The 22,237-nt window shown below is 43.2% G+C and overlaps 1 protein-coding gene across 1 annotated transcript in view; it reads right to left on the minus strand.

The window, feature by feature from the left end:
* Window positions 1-21,565, minus strand: part of not (ubiquitin carboxyl-terminal hydrolase nonstop) — a 29,974-nt gene extending 8,409 nt beyond the window's left edge. The window contains exons 1-9 of the mRNA XM_089541059.1: window positions 21,197-21,565; window positions 19,970-20,102; window positions 19,306-19,419; window positions 11,163-11,264; window positions 8,644-8,816; window positions 6,208-6,355; window positions 5,048-5,150; window positions 3,265-3,353; window positions 1,220-1,265 (exon numbers count right to left, since the gene is read on the minus strand). Coding sequence (XP_089397185.1) covers window positions 1,220-1,265; window positions 3,265-3,353; window positions 5,048-5,150; window positions 6,208-6,355; window positions 8,644-8,816; window positions 11,163-11,264; window positions 19,306-19,419; window positions 19,970-20,102; window positions 21,197-21,316 — 1,028 coding nt within the window. The 5' untranslated portion in view covers window positions 21,317-21,565. The remainder of the gene's footprint in view (window positions 1-1,219; window positions 1,266-3,264; window positions 3,354-5,047; window positions 5,151-6,207; window positions 6,356-8,643; window positions 8,817-11,162; window positions 11,265-19,305; window positions 19,420-19,969; window positions 20,103-21,196) is intronic.
* Window positions 21,566-22,237: the final 672 nt, after the last annotated feature.

Below are 22,237 nucleotides of genomic sequence, written 5' to 3' on the forward strand. Positions count from 1 at the left end.
CACGGTTGATCGAAGTGCCTGTGGCACTTGAAACGTTTGCCTTATTCAGCAACCACCCTTTAGTGAACCAATAAAGTAACTAGGCATGATGAGCAGTTCGATGCAAGTGAAAAACAGGCATTTCAATATCTCTGATTCCATATCAGATATAACACAAGCCAAGAATGACAGCTAGCTTTTGCGATGGCAGTTCTTGAGGCTTTCCAAGTGCCCTTAAATGTGACACATCTCAAGAAATATCTTCAAACAATAAGCGCAGCCACAACAATGCACTTCAATTTCTCTCCTTTGGGAGCAAATCTTTGGTGAAACACAGCTTTCTTACTGCTGCATAATTTACCCAGCACTCTTTATTCATTCCGCAGTTAAAACTTCAGACAAGGCCAAGTCTGTACGCTCGCGTGTGACGCTGACACTAACACTCACATTCCAATGGCTCATTGATTATTATTTTGATTAAGGGGGGACACTGGTCTTGAAAAGAAAATTTTATTAATTTAGTCATAGTTATGAAATTTTCAGGGCACATGTATTCCTGTGCGCTGATTCTAGATATATCATTTAATTTCATGTAAAACAATTCCTTGAGCACTTACGCACTTTTTATGCAAATATTTTGCGGAGAGTTTGGAAGCAAATTTGCTGCAGGAAACTCGCTGAAATGTATGCCATTGGGTTCTCTTGACACCAAGGAATACAATAAGGGTAAAATTATCATCCTGGCTCTCACAGAACTTGAGTAATAGGGTACTGAAGCTGTCACTTCACACACAGAATACAATTTTCCTTCTCATTTCTCAAGCGACAACTTCAAAACTCTATAACTTAAGTTCTATGATAGGCAGGAAGACAATTTCACCCTTATTGTATTCCTTGGTGTCAAGAGAACCCAATGGCATACATTTCAGCGAGTTTCCCGCAGCAAATTTTCTTCAAAACTCTCCGCAAAATACTAGCATAAAGAATGCATAAGTGCTCGAGGAATTGTTTTACATGAAATGTAATGACATATTTAGAATCAGCACACAAAAATGCATATTCCCTGAAGATTTCGTAACTGTGACTTCATTAATAAAAATTTTTTTTTCAGGACCAGTGTCCCCCCCTAAGCAAAGATTACTTTGAGTGAACTTTCCCTGTGATGCAACTGTGCTAGAAACCGGGACACACTATTCTCAACTTTGGGAAATAACCAGAAAGATATGACAGGATGACTCACCTCTCTAGGCAATCCAGAAGTGAGGTTGGTTCTGTGTCCTCCGCCTCTGTAAAAGGTACAGCAGATGACTGATGATTAACAAATGCATGCTTCATATCTTTTCAATATACTACGTTTGAAACACTCAAGATGACAATAGCGTACTGAGCCAACTAAACAAATTAAATAATCTTAGATTCACCTAGTCCTGACAAAAAAGGAAATCAGAAGAGTTGTTTAAAAAAGCATAGCTTGTGTTGTGGTTCAAACTATGGAATCCAGACGGTTGGATTCTCTCTAGTCAAATTATGGAATTCATTATCTTATAGTATTGAAAACTGTGTCATCTGTATCCTCATTTAAGTGTAAACTTCACTCATTCATTTCTGATTCTTTATGTATCATGATATTGTTTATATATGTATTTGATCTCTGCTCTGTCCTAGCAATTTAGTGTATTTATTTTATTGTAATTATTTTGTGTTTGTTCTATATAGTGCTAATTATGTTTTTGTATCTATGTATAAGCTGCCTCATTTTAGTGGTGTTTTATTGTAAGAGGTCCCACTACACTTTAAGTTTTGCATATATTTTTCTGAATAAACAACTCTGAACATATAGTCACACCTGGATATACAAATCTAAATGTTTCAAATTAATGGCTATATCAAACAGATGGATTATCTCTTGAAAATCCTGCAGCTTTGTTTGCAGCTTTGTGAGCAGTCTTGTCTTGTGTGCAGTCCCATGTGCAATCCTGTATGTATATAACATAGTTTATGTATTCTGTATTTGTTTGGAGTACTGTCATTCTTTCAGAGCATGAGAACCACTGAAGCTTCCAGAAGCTATGTCTAAAACTAGTAAAGCTTCTGGAAGCTTTTATCTCTCAAACCAGTGAAGTTTCCGGAAGCTCTTATCTCTCAAACTAGAGACACTTCCGGAAGCTTTTATCTCTCAAACCAGTGGTGCTTCTGGAAGCATTTACCTTTCAAAATAGTGAAGCAACTTATGGAAGCTTTTATGTCTCAAACCAGTGAAGCTTCCGGAAGCTCTCACCTCTCAAACTAGTGTCGCCTCGGGAAGCTTTTACCTCTCAAACTAGATAAGAAGCTTCCGGAAGATTTTATCTCTCAAACCAGTGAACCTTCCTTAACCTTTTATCTCTCAAACCAGTGAAGCTTCTGGAAGCTCTTATCTATCAATATCAAACCGGTGAAGCTTCTGGAAGCTTTCCTCTCTCAAACCAGTGAAGCTTCCAGAAGCATTTACCTCTCAAACTAGAAGAAGCTTCTGGAAGATTTTGTGTCCCAAACCAGTAAAGCTTCCGGAAGCTTTTCTCTCTCAAACCAGTGAAGCTTCCGGAAGCTCTTATCTCTCAAACTAGTGACACTTTTGGAAACTTTTATCTCTCAAACAAGGTAAGAAGCTTCCAGAAGCTTTTATCTCTCAAACTAGTGAAGCTTCTGGAAGTTTTTATTTCTCACACTAGTGAAGCTTCCGGAAGCTTTGCTCTCTCAAACCAGTGATGCTACCGGAAGCATTTACCTCTCAAACTAGCGAAGAAGCTTCTGGAAGTTTTTATGTCTCAAACCAGTAGTTTCCGGAAGCTTTTATCTCCCAAAATAGCGAAGCTTCCCCGAGCTTTTAGCTCTTAATTTCATAACTCACTGAATGGTAAAGAGATTCCAATTCATAACTGAGAAGACCACCACACCCAGCAACCTGTCAAGCCAACGAGGTGATGGCCTCGCTTTTTTCATGTTTGTCACAAGTTACATTGCTTTCACAACACAGACACAGGTAAGCACTTTAGGAATATAAATTTCCCAGCATCCACCACATTCCCCTTCCTGCTTTGCCATGGGAGCATAGGCTGGGACTGCTGGCTACGAGAACAACCTCATAACTATAGAAAAAATGGCTGATGGCATGCACCAACAGCGTTTCTTTATCACGGCTATGTTTTTCAGAAGCATTCAAAGAAAGCAACTCTGCCTGGAGCTGTTTTCCCACAAAGACAAAATGCACAATTTCGAGACAGACTCAAAGGAAAGGCATCTCACCAGAGGAAGGGTTATGCTGCTGTAGATGGCTACTAGGTCCCAAGTCTAGAGAGATGTCCCAGAATGGGTCAATGGTTGTGGAGACACCCCTGTAATGGGAGAGAAGAATGGTACCTCTTCTTCTCCACAAAGGCACATTACAAACAACAAGCAAAACATGCTGCAAGCCTGTGTCACCAAAACTCCATCAAGACAAACATCATACATCCTCACATACCTTTTACAATGCTGACCTAAGGCCTACTGTACCAACTTTAGTGCCACTCAGAGAGAAGCCAAGAACCTCTCTCAGCTAAACTGCTGGCTTCATCATCATCAGCCTGACTACACCCACTGCAGGGCAAAGGCCTCTCCCATGTCTCTCCAATTAACCCTGTCCTTTGTCAGTTGCCGCCACTGTATCCCCGCAAACTTCTTAATCTCATCCGCCCACCTAACTTTCTGCCGTCCCCTGCTACGTTTGCTTTCTCTTGGAATCTACTCCGTTACCCTTAAGGACCAGCGGTTATCTTGCCTTCGCATTACATGCCCTGCCCAAGCCCATTTCTTCCTCTTGATTTCGACTAGGATGTCATTAACCCGCATTTGTTCCCTCACCCACTCCGCCCTCTTCCGATCTCTTAACGTTACACCTATCATTTTCCTTTCCATAGCTCGCTGCGTTGTTCTTAACTTAAGCTGAACCCTCTCAGTTAGCCTGCTGGCTTGTTTAAGTTAAAACTTCACACAGACGGCTTGGTTTGTCTTAAGGGGGGACACTGGTCTTAGACCTATTTTCCTTATTTTTAGTCCAATCCTAATGAAACTGTACCACCTTGCTCAGTTTTTTATGCTAATTTCAACAATTAAATTACCTTTCTCATAAATTAGTCGGTTCCCAAGATAATTCATTTTAATTGGTCCTTCATTAGTACCTCGGTGCAAAAAAAACTGCTCAATAAAAAATTATTTTTAATCCATGGCTGCGTAGTATGGTGAGCAAAGAGTGCAATAATCAAAGCAGTTTTTCTGTTTTACCCTCATTAGTAATTTTACAGCACTTGGAATATCAATGTTCAAGGTGTGAATTCAATGCATCGATAAACTTTGCGAAATTATAAATTTTTGAAGTGCGATTGAACAAATCTGCTTCAATTATTGCACACACTGTGCCTTCAGCTTCCCTTAGCAAATAATACAACATCTCTAGCTGTCCTAGATGTTGAGATATTGACATACTAAGACAGCCAGATGTCCAAAATTTTCATGCCATTAAACTGTCTGCTCCTGCATAAATTCAGCCCACACGATGATCTGAATTTAATATTATGGTCAATATGTTGATTTCTTGAAGGAAGAAATTGATACAGTTGGAAAATAGTAACCGTAAATTCCACAAATGTGATTTTTTGAAAATCGATTTTTTGGTCATTTTTCGGTCTCAAAGACCAGTGTCCCCCCTTAAGCTACACTTTGGTGAGTCTTATTCAGTCAGAATTGTTTTATTTCTATGAACGCATTGTGCAGGACACCAAGTGAAACGCTTTTGCAACAGCTGCACCAGCACCATCATCTCTCAACCATGAGGGAGCACCAAGTACTCTCTTTAACCCTTTGCACCACCTGCTTTCGTCCTAATGCCGTTGATCAAAGATGGCACTGTTGTCACAGCTGCAGTGAAAACTTTTTTCTTTTTCATCTGGCACTGGCACATACTATGCAGACTTCTAAATATTCGCAACCAAACCCCCCCCCCCCCCCCCCCCCCCCCCCGCCCTTTCGGCTAAGACGGCCGGCCACTCACTTGCAAGACTGGCACACCACGTCCGACTGCAGGCCCCCCGTGAAGATTTGATCGATGATGCAGTTGCAGTGATGTGGGTTTGTGGTGGACATCCCATTGGTGCCTGCACCGCAAAAGGGTTCAACAGCGGCGCAAGGCCACATTGTGCAAGCAATGAGAAAGCCGAAGGCTGTCTCATTCCATTCAAGTAGGCAGTCATGTAGGCTGTTTTGACAATAAGATATTACCGTCAAGCCCACTTATAACAATATTAAAGTGCCATGGAAATACCATTGTTATATCCAATAATTGTTATAACAGGGTTGTGCTGAAAAAAAGAAAAGATGACAAACTTCACCGTATTTATTGGCAGTAAATACCCGGATGGGTTTGATTGTTCTAATGCCTGTAAAAGCTTGTTAATTTGAACTTCAGGGAATCGGAACAATGTTCACCGTTCACCGATGACCAAAGCACCGCCATCACTGCGCCACTGGGAGCTTCGTGCACCTCCACGTCACAGGAATCAAGCCGTCTTTCCAGAAGATATTCTTATGGGAAATTCAAAAAGCATGCAGAACTAAGGGTGCGGTGACAGCTGACAAGAGAAAAACCGCGCTGGCTGCATGCGTGCGCACTGCACCGACTGATTGGGGGTACGCACAATGCGCGTAGCCAATGCAGCAATGCAGCAGCTCTCCTGACGCGATGACACCTGCCTCTTTTGCTTTTGTGGCATTGCTGCGCAAGCTTAGTCCATTGGTCGGCCCCCCACATGCACGCTTTTGTGTTGTAAGCATGGTTTTGCTGGTGTGGTTGTAGCATTCCCTTCTTTTTTTTTTCTATAATGGTTGACACTCAATTACCAGATTTACTTGTTATAACCAATAATGTGCCTTGACAGCATTGCTATAAGCAGTTTATTTTACTATAGAACACGTGGCAAAACTGATGGTGCCATGACTGACCATTGTTATATCCAATATATTGTTATAACCAGTATTGTTATAAGTGGGCTTGACTGTACTGGATACCACTTTTGCTGTCTATATACGCAGGCAAAAGTTGCTAGTGCTCCAACACTCATCTATTTTAGGCTTCTTCAAGCCAGAGAGATCCCAACTAGCTGCACTGCCACACTCTGGCACGGTGGAAGACTGAAGACGGCAGTGTTGGCTAACCTTTGCAGTGCCGATGTAGCACATCAAGCGTGGCAATGAAGAACTCGTGGGCGTCCTGCTGTTCATAGCCGGCCAGGTGGCGTGCGTGCGTCCAGACCAAGTGGAGCAACCGGTACGGAATGTGAGGGCTGGACTTGCCGCAATAGAACTGCACCGGACAAAAGGAAAAGGGCGCGATGCAGTAGCAAGCCACAGCTGGCAACCAATACAGACTTTGATGCAGTTCATCATCGTCGTCATCAGTCCATCTATGTTCTCTGCTGAGCAAAGGCGCCTTCTACTGATCTGCAATTAGCCCTGTCACACATCAGTTATGGCCACACTATCCATGTGAATTTCGTAATCTGATCAGGGGTTCTCTGCTGCTCCTTGCTATATCTGCCCTCTCCTGGAATCCACTCAGTTACCCTAAGGGATCACTCATCTGTTTTCTACATTACATGCCCTGCCCATTTCGATTCATCTTTGCGAAAGCTAGGATATCAGTAGCTTGGCTCCCTAACCCACTCTATTCTTCTCTTGCGTCATGCAGATGCTGTACGCAGCAGGTTCTGAAAGTTCAATCGAACTTGGTTTTACGGTTTGGTTTGGTTTATGGGGTTTAACGTCCCAAAGCGGCTAAGGCTATGAGAGACGCCATAGTGGAGGGCTCCGGAAATTTCGACCACCTGGGGTTCTTTAACGTGCACTGACATTGCACAGTACACGGGCCTCTAGTACGTGTTTACAAATTGAAAACACGTCCCATAAGCCTCCAGTATGTGTAGAAGGCCTTTGGCAAGCATTTTTTTATTGTTAAAATTCATTGTCTCTGCTCAACTACAAGAATGCCAAGAAAGAAAAAAAAGCTGCATCGACCTCCTTGTGAACGCGGTTTAGACTCTTCAGTTAAAAAAAAAAACGACAAAAGTGCGCTGAATTAAATTTTAGAAATTCAGCTGCAACTGAAAAGGTTTGGTTTGGTTTATGGGGTTTAACGTCCCAAATCAACTAAGGCTATGAGAGACGCCGTAGTGGAGGGCTCCGGAAATTTCGACCACCTGGGGTTCTTTCACGGTCAAGTATTGTTGACATGTATGCCGTAGCAAGCTGCCAGTCAAGCAGGAGTTACACTCAAGTCAAAGAAGAAAATTAACAAACTGTGAATGCCACTATGTGTTGTGAATGCCACTATGTTGGGTGCCTCTCCACACTGGGAGGCTCCACGTTGTCACCACACACTTGTCGTGCTGCACTCCTCACTGCCAGAACTCGCTCAGGGCAGTTATTTGGTTAATCAGGTTTCGCCCTGCATGCAAGGATACTCAAAAACATGCTTAAGCGTCATGAAAATGTCATGCTCTTGTTATCGCGACGGTTGAGTGGCAGTTTCGCCGCTGTCATAGACACACAAATCACGTGACGCCTCGCTCTCTTGCCCAACTTAGTGCAACTTAGTGCAGTAGCATAGCAATTCACGTTTTACAAATCAACTGCCATTTGTGCTTTGGTCGTCTGTAAAGTCCTTCATTAAACTTCTGTTACTTTTTTTTGTGATAGTATTTTCTTCCATACGCACAGGTATAAGTGCTTCACCAGATTATCAGCCACTAGTGCTTTACTAGTGGTTTGGTTTGGTTTACTAGTGGTAGTGGTTTGCTTGAGCTAGTTCAAAATAACGCTGCTCATTTTATCCTGTCCAACTTTAACCGTACCGCAAGTGTAACAAGCATGAAAGCTAATCTTTTTTTGCCTCTTTTAGCATCCCGCCGGCAGACAATTCGTTTGAGCCTCTTTGATAAACTATACCATCATCCCATGCTACATGATGCCCTCATTTCGTCCCCCAGATGCGTGTCAAACCGCATTGATCATCGTCACAAAGTTGGCATTGAAACGTGTAACACTGTAACTGCATTTCAGTCTTTCTTGCCTCGTACATCACGCGAATGGAACCGCCTTCCCGCAGATATCGTCGACATAAGTGATAACCAGCATTTTCGTTCTGCACTAGCTAACAATGTATAACAGGAATATGATAATACTTTGTTTTGTATCATGTATTGCATCTGTTTATGTATTTTCTTGTTTTTGTAACCACTCCCCTCTTTAATGCCTCTGGCCTTGAGGGTTCAATAAATGAAATGAAATGAAACTTACTGATAAACCGAATGCTCATGCTAACAAAAAGGTCAAGATATATGCGACTTCTGATAACACAGGGGTACTATTATATAACATGAGCAAAAACCAGTAACTGATGCTAATCAAGAGTCCTCCACACCATTATCCCTTAGAGCCCTCATGTAGCTTTAGAACGTTTAAACTTGAAGTTGCTGCAAATGAAATAATGTAACGTACAAGCCACATGCAGCGACAAACAAGACATCACGAATGAGGACGCTGAACACCACATGACATGACAACAACATGAACACATTGCGGCAGATGTATCACCTCTTGGAACAGCCTGGACATCTCGCAGACGAGGCACATGGCAGGGTCATCGCGAAACTGGCAGACGTGCCGGTCGGCAAGGAAGTAGTCACGCAGCAGTGGGGTGTGTGTCAACGCTTGGACAATGCAGTTCATGAAACATGTGTTACCCAAATTGATGAGCCCACGTAGACCTGAATGGCACAGAGGGGAAAAAAACAAACAAAAACAAGTGAACTCTTGATAAAGGCAGACACTCCATTGCAAGCACATGCAAACAGGGTGCATTGCAATATATTTCAATTTCAATTTCATTTATTTTCCAGAAAATTCTGGCGGCTGCCTGGACTAAAAGCTGTAGGTATACAGCTTGACGAGGCCCAGGCAGCCGTTACAAGGCATAGGAGCAGACTTTGTTGAGAACATTGACATACGCACAAAAAAAATAAAAACGAACACATAGTCAGGTTACAGTTTTCACAAAACAGGACATCCAGAAAGCACAAAATCATCGATAAATTACAATAGGGAAATACAGAAAACATATTTGCATAAGATACAAGGGAGCAGCTGTACTTGGGCGCGAATTATACGTCAGGAATTATTTTTGAAGAAATAATTCACGCAATGCTTTCTTAGTAGGGTTATTTATGTCTTTATATCTATTTAAAATTACTGGAAGATTGTGCTGTAATGCTTGGAACTTATAGTCAGTGCGAAAATGGGGAACAAACCAAATGTCTGTGTTGCGAGTATTAACTGCGTGACCGTTCTGTTTCCAGACCGGCTGTGTAAAATGGCTGCGTAATATCAGGCTGTGTAACCAATCTGGCTGCTGCTGCTGCCATTTATGATGTTGAAGATGACTCTGGTGGTTTTGGTGGTAAAATGGTGACGGATGATGGTGAATCCATCCCAATGACCCAGCCACTGCCTTTTAAAAGCACAGGTACAGTAAAACCTCATTAATTTAACCTCCGTTAATTCGGCAATGCGGATAATTCGGACTGCTGCCGGAGTCCCGCCAAATGCTCATACAAGTCCACGACATCGGAAGCTCGTTTATTCGGGTGCCCTGGAACTGGCATCGGTTAATTCGGACGGGCTCCCAAAGTGGCGCGGTGACAAGGCATGAACTGCTCGACAAATATCGTCCCAATATTCACACTCGGGCCCCGAATCACACATTACATTGTTTTCCACGCCCTTCCGAAATGCGCACAATGGCAGGCGTGTTGACAGTCATATAGTTTCGTCTTTGGAGCTTCGCCGCTAACTCCGCGAATACACATATCAGCCATCTACAGAAGATAATTGCCTTGTCTCGATTTTTTTTTTTTTTTGAAGGAGGAGCGCTGATCCAGTGCCAATATGTGCGCTTCTCGCCTCTTCCATCCGCGTGGTATTTACATTACCCCGGTGCACCAAAACACTATGTTCGTCACGTGCTGTCAGCCATCTGTGTGGTGAAGCCTCCTTGTGGGCAACGCCACGCAATAAGATGCTCCAGCGCTACCACGTCGAAAACTAAAAGAAGCCACAGACACCTTTACCACTTTGGAGTAGTCCTGCCTACAATTTCCCGATAGTGTGCAAAAATTAAAGCATTTGACAAAATAGAGAAAAATTGCCATTTTAAGGCAGTTTTCGTCTTGGAAGGAGACGACCATGGTCCAAGTTTTCACCAAATAAATTTTACTTTCACGCGAATGGGTTTTGGCTGTTTTTGCTGGGCCATTCAATAATTCAACCTGCAGATAATTCGGGTGTTTTTTCCCCTCCCTTCTAGCTTGATTTACCAAAGTTTGTGAAGACCGAATTAACGTGGTTTTACTGTGTTGCTACTGCACTTTGTTGAGTGATGTGAAATTTCCAGTGGCAGATCTAGAAATACCCTAGGCTAGAACCGAAAATAACGACTGCACAGACTGGCTGTAATGCATTTCGGACAGCCAGAGCAGAACAGGCACGCATATGGCAGACATGTTAAGCCCACAATATCCATGTACTTTGGCAAACAGACACTGAATTTTAGGCAAAAACCTCTTCCTCTTCGGTATCCCCGCCCAACGCACATTTCTAAAATTTAGCCCTAGCGTAGGAGGGCAGCCTTAGATTACTGCATTTAAGCACACAACTAAGGTTATTCATGTTACGTATGTAATTCAAACAAGTCATTAAAATTTAGGAAAAATATATATTGACCACAGGATGAGTCTTATACCATGCAATGAATGCACCTTTGAAATCAAGACCACTTTCCCGACAAAAACGTACCCCCACTAAGCGAGAAAATAAGGTATATCACAGCTCTTCCACAACCAGCTGACAACAAACCTGCTCACAGAAAGCTCTTTCTGCTCTTTGTTTTTGTCGGGACACTTTCAAAGCCTCCTGATAAAGCGTGATAAAGCGTAAAGGTTCTTGTCCTTACTATCAGTCAAAGCAAAGAGCGAACTGTGTGCAGATTACGCAGCCAGCTGATCTCGTCCGAAATCACACCACTGATATGCAGCGGTGACAGCCGACCTGAGACGCACCTATGTACGAGTTGTTCGCAATGCGCTTCCGTCGAGGATTTCTGCGAAGCAGGTCCAGCTCAAAGCTGCTGGGCTCCCAGTGGTGGTAGTACTCCTGGAGACCTGGGTTGAAGAACACTTTTCACACAAATTGCTGCTCATGGTCACAATTCTAGCTGCATCATCCAGACATGTTCATCAGTTGACAACTTCTGATGAAGGAACACAGAAAATAAGGTGTTTGTGTTAGGGGGGGATGGAGGGAGAGGGAATTTCCCTCCTCTAGTTATTCACGTCAATCCAGCACTGTTTAGGAGTCTCAGTCAGGAGTGTACCTCAGTCGCTACCAACCAGTATTGATTCTATTGAGCATTTGAATTATTGACATTATCGTGCTGTTGTGAATTATATATCCATCTGTATCTCTGCGATATTGTTCTTTTACTTCACTCATATTGTATTGATGATTCATTTCTACCTATGTTCTCTGCATTATTTTGGGAGGGAATTTCTTTATTATATGAGCTAACCATGCTTTTCCGTGATTTGTTCTACAACTGTTTGACTCGTTTGGTATTCTGTGCACTGTTTAATAATCTTTTCTATATCTCTGCTTGTATTGTTCTGCTGTATTATTATTATTATTATTTGTATGCCCCTCCTGCTTGGGCCACTCCAGGGCCTGTAGTATTGTATAAATAAATAAATAAATAAATAAATAAATAAATAAACTCATCATATTCATCTCATCCTATGATGTCTTACGGTTTATGGGGGTTTAACGTCCCAAGGCGACTCAGGCTATGAGGGATGCCGTAGTGGAGGGCTCCGGTAATTTCAACCACCTGGGGTTCTTTAATGTGCACTGACATCGCACAGTACACGGGCCTCTAGAACTTCGCCTCCATCGAAATTCAACCGCCGCGGCCGGGATCGAACCCATGTCTTTCGAGTCAGCAGCTGAGCATCATAACCGATGAGCCATCATCTCATATGAGTTCATCCTCATGTTATACTCCTTTCCATCAGATGAACAAATGAACACACTCATCCGATTTGTCATCAGAGGTGCCCTCGCAATCTCACTAATGGATCTGAGACACAAACACCACCAGCTCTAGATAACACCTTCATTGAATGAAACCATTTGAATGTGAGTCCAAAAACATGGCCACTGCAATGCTTCAAATTAATTCCCCTGAATCCATCCTGTCCTCTATCGACTGACTGAAAATTGTTCTACCAAGAAAATCCCAACCCTAAACACATGCGAGGCCCTCACATCTGTTTTTTTCCTGCACAAAAATTTCAACATAACGCACACGACACAAGCTCCATTCTTTCAAGCTCAGTCCAAGCCAGTGCTGGTATAACTTGACAGAGCCCTGAAGTAAGCTATGTAGTACCCTTGAGCCCTCCAATGAACTTTATTATTGCTGTGGAGTGAGCATGGCAAGTCCATTCTTTCATACTGCTAAAGATAAATCTAACTGCGTTCCACCGATTCACTCTGGACTGATAAATGCCTTAACAGAGCTCCCTAATTGTCTGTGTCTCCTTGCTTGTCCCGTCTTCTCTTGTGCGCTATTTATTTCCCCTAATTCAACTGTGGCAAGTTTCAGTGTTGCTCTCATAAATGAATTTACTAAACACAATAAAAAGTTCACCCTACTTCCTTCTGAAAGAAGCAATTTTTAAAAGCTGTAAAACCCACACACAGTCAATTTACTGCCGAGGATGGCATCAAAGTTGTTACAAATCTCTATTTTCCAAACCCTAACATTGTTGCACAATCCCCAAAAAGATGTGGTCATTTCAGTACACGCCAAATTGACTTTAAGAAGCATCACTGATATTGAATGGCCATCATTGATTTACAGCTTTTAGCCTGCAATTAGGAGTCGGACTTTTCGGTCAGTATTTTCCGATAACTTTCAGTGGGCTCGGAGACAGCACGGCGATGCGGACTACTTATGCCAACCGTTTCTTCATTGTGCAGATTTTCGCATTCCTGGCATCTTCTGGATACGCCGCCTTCAACGAAAGCACCGTCCTGTTCGCGCCTTATCACGAGCCTTGGATTCCAGTGGAAACGTGCCACAGCACAGAGCAAGACAGTCTAATCTACAGCGCTGCGGCTTTAAAGATCCCGCCAACTACCTTCACATCATCGACTACAGTGACGTCATCCCTGCCCGACGATATAAACCAAGCGTCGCCACAGGGACCCTTCAGTGGGCTCGGAGACAGCACGGCGATGCGGACTACTTATGCCAACCGTTTCTTCATTGTGCAGATTTTCGCATTCCTGGCATCTTCTGGATACGCCGCCTTCAACGAAAGCACCGTCCTGTTCGCGCCTTATCACGAGCCTTGGATTCCAGTGGAAACGTGCCACAGCACAGAGCAAGACAGTCTAATCTACAGCGCTGCGGCTTTAAAGATCCCGCCAACTACCTTCACATCATCGACTACAGTGACGTCATCCCTGCCCGACGATATAAACCAAGCGTCGCCACAGGGACCCTTCAGTGGGCTCGGAGACAGCACGGCGATGCGGACTACTTATGCCAACCGTTTCTTCATTGTGCAGGTCAGTTGCTATCCGTCTCTCTATAGCAAGAAAACCGGAGATCGTTGCCTTTTGCTGTTTCCGAGCCCAGAAGTGCTTATTTCTGTGATATCTGAGTGTGCTGATGTCGTGAAAGTGTTATTACTAATTGCTGGTGATGTTGAACTAAATCCTGGCCCTGGCCCTGGTACGAGGGCTAATACACAAAGCATGGATCTAGAAGAAATATCAAAGCTGCTTCGCGACGTACACTCAAGAACTGTCGCGGTGCAAAACAGCCAAGAGCTACTTCAAGCTTCAGTTACTGAAATTAGCAATAAGCAAGATAGCTTAGGTCAAAAACTGACAGAAGTTGTCGACCGGCTAACATGCCTGGAAGAAAAGGTGTCTGTTATCGACACTCTGCAAACTGATATGCTGGCGACACAAGAAAATATTGAAACCCTCCAGCAGGAATGTGCTAACTTACACGCACGCCTAGATGACGCCGAAGATAGATCCAGGCGCAATAATCTAATCTTTTATAACATACCTGAAGTGCCCCAAGAAAGCCCATCGGACGCTGAACAAAAGTTAATTTCAGTACTCTCCGAATTACCAGCCTTTTCTTCTTTAAGCTCCGATGACATTGAGCGTGCACATCGGCTCGGACGTGCCGGAGAGAATTCTTGCAGGCCCATTATCGCCAAGTTTGTTCATTCCAAGACTAAGGATCTAATTCTGTCCAATCGAGACACGATAAAAAAGAACAAGGTTTCTGTCGGCGAAGACTTCTGTCCCTCAACTAGGCTAGCTAGAAAAACGCTTTTACAATTTGCCAAGACTCGCAGCACGTCATACCAGTTGAAGTATAAAAGGCTCCACATGAACGGGAAGTGCTACACCTACAACCCTACCACGAAAACCGTCATTGAATCTCAACTAAACAAGGCTGTGACCACCCAGAAACCTGTCACTGACCTTGCGCTATCCTCTAGCCCTTCTCCCAGTGGCGTCATCCAACCTTCTAGTTTATCACCTTAGCGGTCACAGAGGGGTCGTGGACCTTTTAATGAGCTTTCTGTTGTGTATACTAATATTCGAAGTGTCCTGAAAAACCGTGAACAGTTAAGTTCATTTATTGATTCTTGTGCAGCCCACGTAGTAGTACTAACAGAAACATGGCTCTCAAGCAAAATACGCGACCATGAAATTTTAGAATGTAACAAACGCTACAACTTTTACCGTAATGATAGAAATTGCCGGCCAGGTGGCGGAGTACTAATTGCCGTAGAGCATAACATATCCTCATGCGCAATACATGTGACAAGCAATCTAGAAATAACGTGGGTTTTATTAAACATAAAAGGCAGGAAGATCACAGTCGGTGTATGTTATCGTCCACCACCCAGAGACCTCGAATTCATTAACAACCTACACGATGTCATTAATCTAATCTGTGTTCGGTATCCTGGTTCTCCTATTTTTCTTTTGGGTGATTTTAATTACCCTAATATCTCCTGGGGCGTGGATGGCCCCAGTAGTCTTCCTACTGATTCAGAATCTAAATCTTTTATTAACTTGTGCTCAACGTTCAATTTTTCTCAAATCGTCACACTGCCTACAAGATGCACTAGTCATTCTGAAAACACTCTTGACCTTATCTTAACTACATGCCCTGAATCAATTTCAAACCTCAGCATTCTTCCAGGACTTAGCGACCACTCACTCCTTGAATTTACGCTCGGATTCCCTGCCCCCCGAGCAGGAAAAAAAATGAAGATTGTTAGGAATTACAGCCGAGGAAATTACGACGAAATTAATCGTGCATTATCTTCTTTTTGTGACGAATTTTTGAGAAATTTTGAACATCGCAGCCTACAATTAAACTGGGACTTGTACAAAACCAAAACAGCCGAGCTCATCAACAAGCACATCCCCATACGAGTAATTAAGTGCACCAAATCACCATGGTATAATAAAGCTCTCGGAAGACTAGCCAATAAAAAGAAGCGTTTATACCGCCTAGCTAAAACCTCAAAACTATCAGAGCGATGGCAAGCCTATCGCACCGCGAATGCTAGTTACAGTCGCGCTTTACGGGAATCCAAACGCTATTTCTTTCAACACACCCTCCCCAATCTGCTACGTTCAAATCCTCGACAGTTCTGGCGAACAGTAAAAGGCCCTGAAAGCGATAGGATGATTATTAACTCCAGTGATGGTCTACCGTTAACAGATGAACAATGTGCCTCTACATTCAACGATTTTTTTGCAGCATCGTTCTCTAGTCATGCAGACGTCCCTAAACCTCTGTTCGACATACCTCCGCTATCGCCAATGCCTCCCATCACAGTTAATCCAGCTGGTGTCGAAAAGATTATTGATTGCCTGAAGCTCTCTTCTGCTTCTGGTCCTGATGGTATCACGTCAAAATTCCTTAAAAACACCAAATTTTATTCATCTATCATCTTAACAAAACTTTTCGACCAATCTTTATCCACCGGCTTGGTTCCTGATGATTGGGCGGTAGGGAAGGTGGTTCCCACACATAAAAATGGTGACAAGCATGATGTTAAAAACTATCGCCCCATATCTTTGACATGTGTTCCATGCAAAATTCTTGAGCATATCATATCATCCCAAATCGCTACCCATCTTGATTCTCAATCTTTTTTTCATAGTTCCCAACATGGCTTCAGAAAATATTATTCATGTGAAACGCAGCTGGCATCTTTCACTCACTTTCTTCACAGCGTCCTCGACCACGGCGGTGTTGTCAACTGCATATTTTTAGACTTTTCTAAGGCTTTTGACAAGGTATCACACACTCTACTCCTCTTTAAATTACACCAACTTAACCTGGATCCCAACGTTTTTGCATGGTTGAGAAGTTTTCTTACTAATCGCTCCCAATACGTAACGATTAACGAAATCGACTCCAATTATGTCCCCGTTGATTCCGGCGTGCCACAAGGCTCCGTTCTTGCTCCCTTGCTCTTTCTAATTTACATAAATGACTTACCCACCAAAATTCAATCTCGCGCTGGCCTTTTCGCAGATGACTGTGTAATTTATCGTGAAATAACCAATCCCAATGACGAAAAGATTCTGCAATCAGACCTTAACGCAGTAACTGCATGGTGTCAGGATTGGTTAATGACTCTTAACTCTAACAAGTGTAACTTAATGCATGTATCTCGAATTAACTCTAATGTTTCTTCTTATATTCTTCAGGATTCCCCGCTTGAACAGGTAACATCTTACAAATACTTGGGCGTCTTATTTTCATCCAAATTATCATGGGAACAGCACATCAACTATATAACTAGCAACGCTAACAGATCTCTAGGCTATCTGAAACGTAATTTTGCGAACATTTCTTCATCTCTTAAATTACAATTTTATAAAACACTTATCCGTCCAAAGCTTGAGTATGCTGCTTCTGTATGGGATCCCGGCCTTGATCATCTGGTAACAACCATCGAAGCTCTTCAGAATCGGTCTGCTCGCTACATTCTCAGTAATTATCATCGTACTGCCAGCACAACTAACATGAAAAACACATTACACCTACCTCCACTCTCCTTGAGACGTCAGATACAGCGACTTTGTTTGCTCCATAAAATATACTACCACGACACACTTCACAATCTTTTACTCCACCGGCCCTCTTATGTGTCACATCGCGTGGACCATCGTCATAAAATTGGATCTTTCGCATGCCACACGAATACCTTTCATAATTCATTTCTCCCGCGCTCAATAACAGAGTGGAACCACCTTCCCGAAGATCTTGTGTCTATTACTGATGTTACATTGTTCAAAAATGCCTTAAAAGCTCATTTTGGTGTTCCTGATTAATCGTTACGCACTGCTTATTTATTTTTTACCCCCGTATTGCTACTTGTATTGTGTTCTACAGTTATATTTTGGTGTTTCTTACTTGTAGTACTTGTATTGAATTCTTGGATGTTTATTGTTACCTTCTGGTGTTCCTTACTATTTTTGCACTGTTTTTGACACCCCTATATATATGTGTATATATATGTATATATATATATATATGTGCCTGTGCTTTTATCTTAATTATGTTGAGTATTCCACTCCCCTCTGTAACGCCCGACCCGGGCCCTGAGGGTATTCGAAATAAATAAATAAAAATAAATAAACTCAGCACTTTTTTCTTTGTCTATTGCAGGACACAATTTTTTTTTTTTTGCAAATATTATTTCCCGTGAAAGAATTAGGTTTTTCTCCAGTGCTTCATGAGGCCCTCCTGTGCACTCAGACGTAAAGTATAGTTTATCTTAGCTTGTTTGTTAGCAAGAGCAGTTTATGTACAAGTAATTAATGAAGAAGTGGACGTGTTTAAAGAGGTGGTTACAATATAAAATACTGTTACAATAAAAAAAGTAACAGCGTGGAAGTTAAGTGATCGCTCCCAGAACAAAAACATAAAGAGAAGTTCATTTCTAAAAGCTAGGTTGGCCAAAGAACCAAATAAATGTAAAATGAAACAAGCAAAAGCAACAGGTGAGCAACCCATATATATGCCTCGCTTGAATAAGTGGAACCAGGCCTCTCTGTCTAGTCACCATTATGTCGAAATAACTTTTTCCGGTTGTGAAAAATGGCAGTGTATTTGTTGCCTGAGACACATTGCTCAAACCTTCATTAACGAAATGAGCTGTGCAAGCTGCGAACACTTCACAAGAACGAAGTTACAGATTGCAAAGAAAGCAAAAATGACTGCAACAAAAATCCAGAAGGAGCCAGGGAGGCCTCTTACCACGTAGCCCAAATGACGGCTGTAGTTATAGAAGTGCCGCTTTGAACTGCCGGCAGCGGTTGAAGAGAGAACATCACACTTTTTCGTGAACCTTTTGCATGATTTCAAGGTACCAGTGGGTTGTTATGGTTACAAACGACGTGACCATCCTTGCATTCCTTGACTAAACTCTTCAGACAAGTAACAGCTCTGATAAAGTGATGACAGTCTTTGAGCAGAAAGCACTACGCTAGTAGACAAAGCTTGACAGGGTGGTAAAGCCTCTTGGCCTGAACCCGATGTGTGTCTAAAGTTGTGGAACAATGCCTCAGAATGTCCGAATTCACTATTTAATCCAACAATCCCACTGTCTCACCATGCTCCTCATTTCTGCACTTGTTAGTTCTCTCTTCTGATTGGCTGGAAACCATACCCAAAAGCTTGCAAGCTATGGTGTACATCTGAAGGGTACCAACCTTTTTTGGTTAAAACCGGATTTCAAAAAGAGAATTCAGTGTATGTTCATCTCTTTTTTTTTTTCAGTTAAACTCCATCTCCAAGCTGTAATGTAGCTCATCAAGAAGAAGGCTAAGAGCATACATGGTGACCAAGGTACAATAAGAACATGGTGAATGAATCGCATCAGATCTGGACTTTGTAAAAGACTACTGTACATTTACATTTTATTTCAAGGAAGTTAGCTTTTCTTCACAGAGAAAAAGACCAGCAAACCATTGAGTTCCACCACCTTTTGTTGGATTCGTCCAGCTTTCATTCTAACCGCATTATACTTAACAAGCATGTCATGCTTTATATGCAGTGAGCTGGCTTCTCGTTCTTACCCAGTAGCCGGGCACACCGACGGCGATGCTTACGGGCCATAGCTTCAAGCTCCCGATCATACACGTAGTCAGCACATGTGAAGCAATACACCACTCCGTATGAGATGTCAACAGCTGAAAAGTCAAACAAAACATGTTCATGCCACAACACATTAACACGTAAAAGGGTAAAAAAAAAAAAAGAATAACTTATCAACACTCTTCTGAATGCAACCTCATTGAGTAAAAACGGCAAGCAGTTCTTGTTTTTGAGTATCTATAGGTGTTACCACGCCCATATTAAGTCTTTATTCCAAGACAGAGACACAGCACCACACAGTTTCCTTGCACACACACAAAAAAAATGTTTCTCTGAAATGAAAAAACGTGTGAAGTGTGAATTTTGCATTGTTTTTCCCATCCTCTGTCTGTATTCGATAGCACTAGCTCTATGACTCTTGATGAGCCAGCGTAACCTATGAGCAACAGAAAAAAAATTCATGACTTATGTGCCTCTCTATAACTGACAATTTTCGAATGCTGGCGAAGGAAATTTGTTAGCTGTGAAAACTTGTTGTTAGTCACTGTGATGCTGTTCAAAAAAAACACTAAGGAAAGGAGTAGCCCCTGATAGTTACTATTTTACAAAAGTTGTAGTGGATGATTTTCGCAGGTGCATGCTTACCTAGTAAATGCTGGCTGGCACGAGCATGTTCATGGATATGCCGGTTTCCATAGCAACCAAAGTACACGCACTGAAGACATGCGTGGAGCCTGGGACCTCTTGCATGACAGGTGTGACAGGTGCAGAGTTGGGCCTGCAGGTAACATGCCAATACGCAGTGGCTGAATGAAAAAAGTTTGACAAAGTCACAACCAGATTTATCTTTGATGCATCAAAGTATACTAACAATACATTAATGTTAAACACTCATTTCAAGCAGCAAAACTGTTTCTGACTGCTTCACCATCAGCCACACATACGATATTAAAAGTTAAGAGTCTAAAACTTTGACTAAAAATTTGGAAAAGATTCCACAATTAAGTGACCGTGAATGTGTACTAGCGAAGCTTAGGCAGTCTTTTATCACAACAGCAGGACACTAAATATTTGTGCGAATCACGTTATGTAATCAATGTAGTTCGGCGCTTAGCATGCCAAGCAACTAATCATTCCATGAGCCTAGAGTAATTTCAAAATGAAGCTAGAAAGCTGTTTCAGTGTCACGTGACTCGTATCAGCTCATTGTAGCTACAAAGGTCAAGAAACTACGCCGGGAACCCTACTACGCAGTACTACGCCGCAGGGTACAAGGTACAAACGGAACGCAGGTCTGAGCGTTCAAGCAGAGAGAGTATACGTAGGTAGTCGCAGCATTGAAATTTAAACGCACATAACCCTACATTCAGGCGATGTAAGAGGCTGGTCGTGTCTTTATTCTCTGTAGCGCGCAGTGTAAGACGAAACCAATGTTATGTGACGCGCCTGTACGCATTCATGCCAGATCTCTCTCCTAGCGTTAGCGAGCCTGAACTTGACCTTGCACAGTCGTCTCAGGTAATCAGTTCAGTTTCAACAGCAAAGCAAGGAGGTGGGGCACTCCGTTCAAAATTAAACGCAAAAACTTTATAACGGTTTATTCCCACAAGAAGCTGGCAGCCGTTGCAACTGACAAAACCGCAGTTTCGCGAACAGTTTCCACTACGCATTCGCCCATGCGGGCACAGTACATATGACGGGAGTTCAGGCGCAGTCACTGCGCCGATCCATCAAACCGGAGATCGAACCGGCAAACCACAGACGCCGGGCTCGGTCCTACCGAGCCCCGATCGAACGCCGCAAAAAAAAAGGCAGTGCGCGACAGATCGCGGTTTCATCGGAAGGACGTGCTGGTCGCGCGACATGGCCCACCTTCTTGGCTCGCGCTTCCTTCGACACGCAGCAGACGAAGTACGAATGGATCAGCCGGTAGGCTTGGGTGCCCTTGGTCTCTTTGAGAGCTGTCAGGTGCGAGCAGCCATGTGCGCTCATTCTCCGTCGCCGTGCCCGCAGTCGGACAGCTGCTTTTCTCAGCGATTCGCGACTCCGTTCATAGACGTAGTACAAAGGCGTTGACCCAGTGTGTAAGCGCTGGCGTCACTAGCGGCCTTCGCGTGACGCCAGACACACCAGCCGGCCAACAAAAGAAGGGGGGCCGGTTCCTCTGCCGAATCCCCTACTCGCTGGAGAAGCGCGAGCCGAGAGCGATGCCGGCTTCTGTGATACGGTGCTGTTTTCTTCCTATTTTTGTGCCTCCTTAATACTATGAATGCTATAGAGGGCAATCACGAACCGTGTACCATGCCGGCTACGTTTGAAGCTGTAGAGTCTAGACGTACTACGCATAAATCGGCAAGAAGTTAGTGGTGCTTGGTGCACTGTGTCACTCTCTGCCATCTGACGGACAATTACGCAACTGACTCAACGCGGCCGGCTCAGCGAGATCCTTTGCGCACCGCGTAACGTAACGGTTGAGACGGACACAGGCACCTGTCGCTGTGTTGACCAAATCAACCAAACTGTACCGCCGACAAGATAGCGGTCCATTCAGGCTGATGATGATAAAGTTTAGCAGCATTTAATGCAGCGTTCGTCCCTTACGGAATGGCTAGAACAGGTCAGCCCCCTCAAAATTGCGATGTTTCGGTGGAGGCGAAATGTTAGACTCCCGCTTGCTATTCGACGTCAGAGCACGTTATAAAGAACCCCAGGTGGTCGAAATTCACCCGGAGACCCCGAATAATATACAGCGCCTATTTCACTCTTCCTTCTTTCATTCCCTCCTCTTTCCCTTCCCTTGTGTCGCGGTTGAGGTGTCCATGGCAGGAAACGAACACACTTTACATGAGAATATCGTTGTTGCACCGTATTAGACGAAAGAGCGGCAATACACCAGGCAGCAAGAATGCGTGT

Source organism: Amblyomma mixtum, chromosome 4 (genome assembly GCF_055824585.1).
Source record: "Amblyomma mixtum isolate Tamu chromosome 4, ASM5582458v1, whole genome shotgun sequence".
NCBI classification, from domain to species: domain Eukaryota; kingdom Metazoa; phylum Arthropoda; class Arachnida; order Ixodida; family Ixodidae; genus Amblyomma; species Amblyomma mixtum.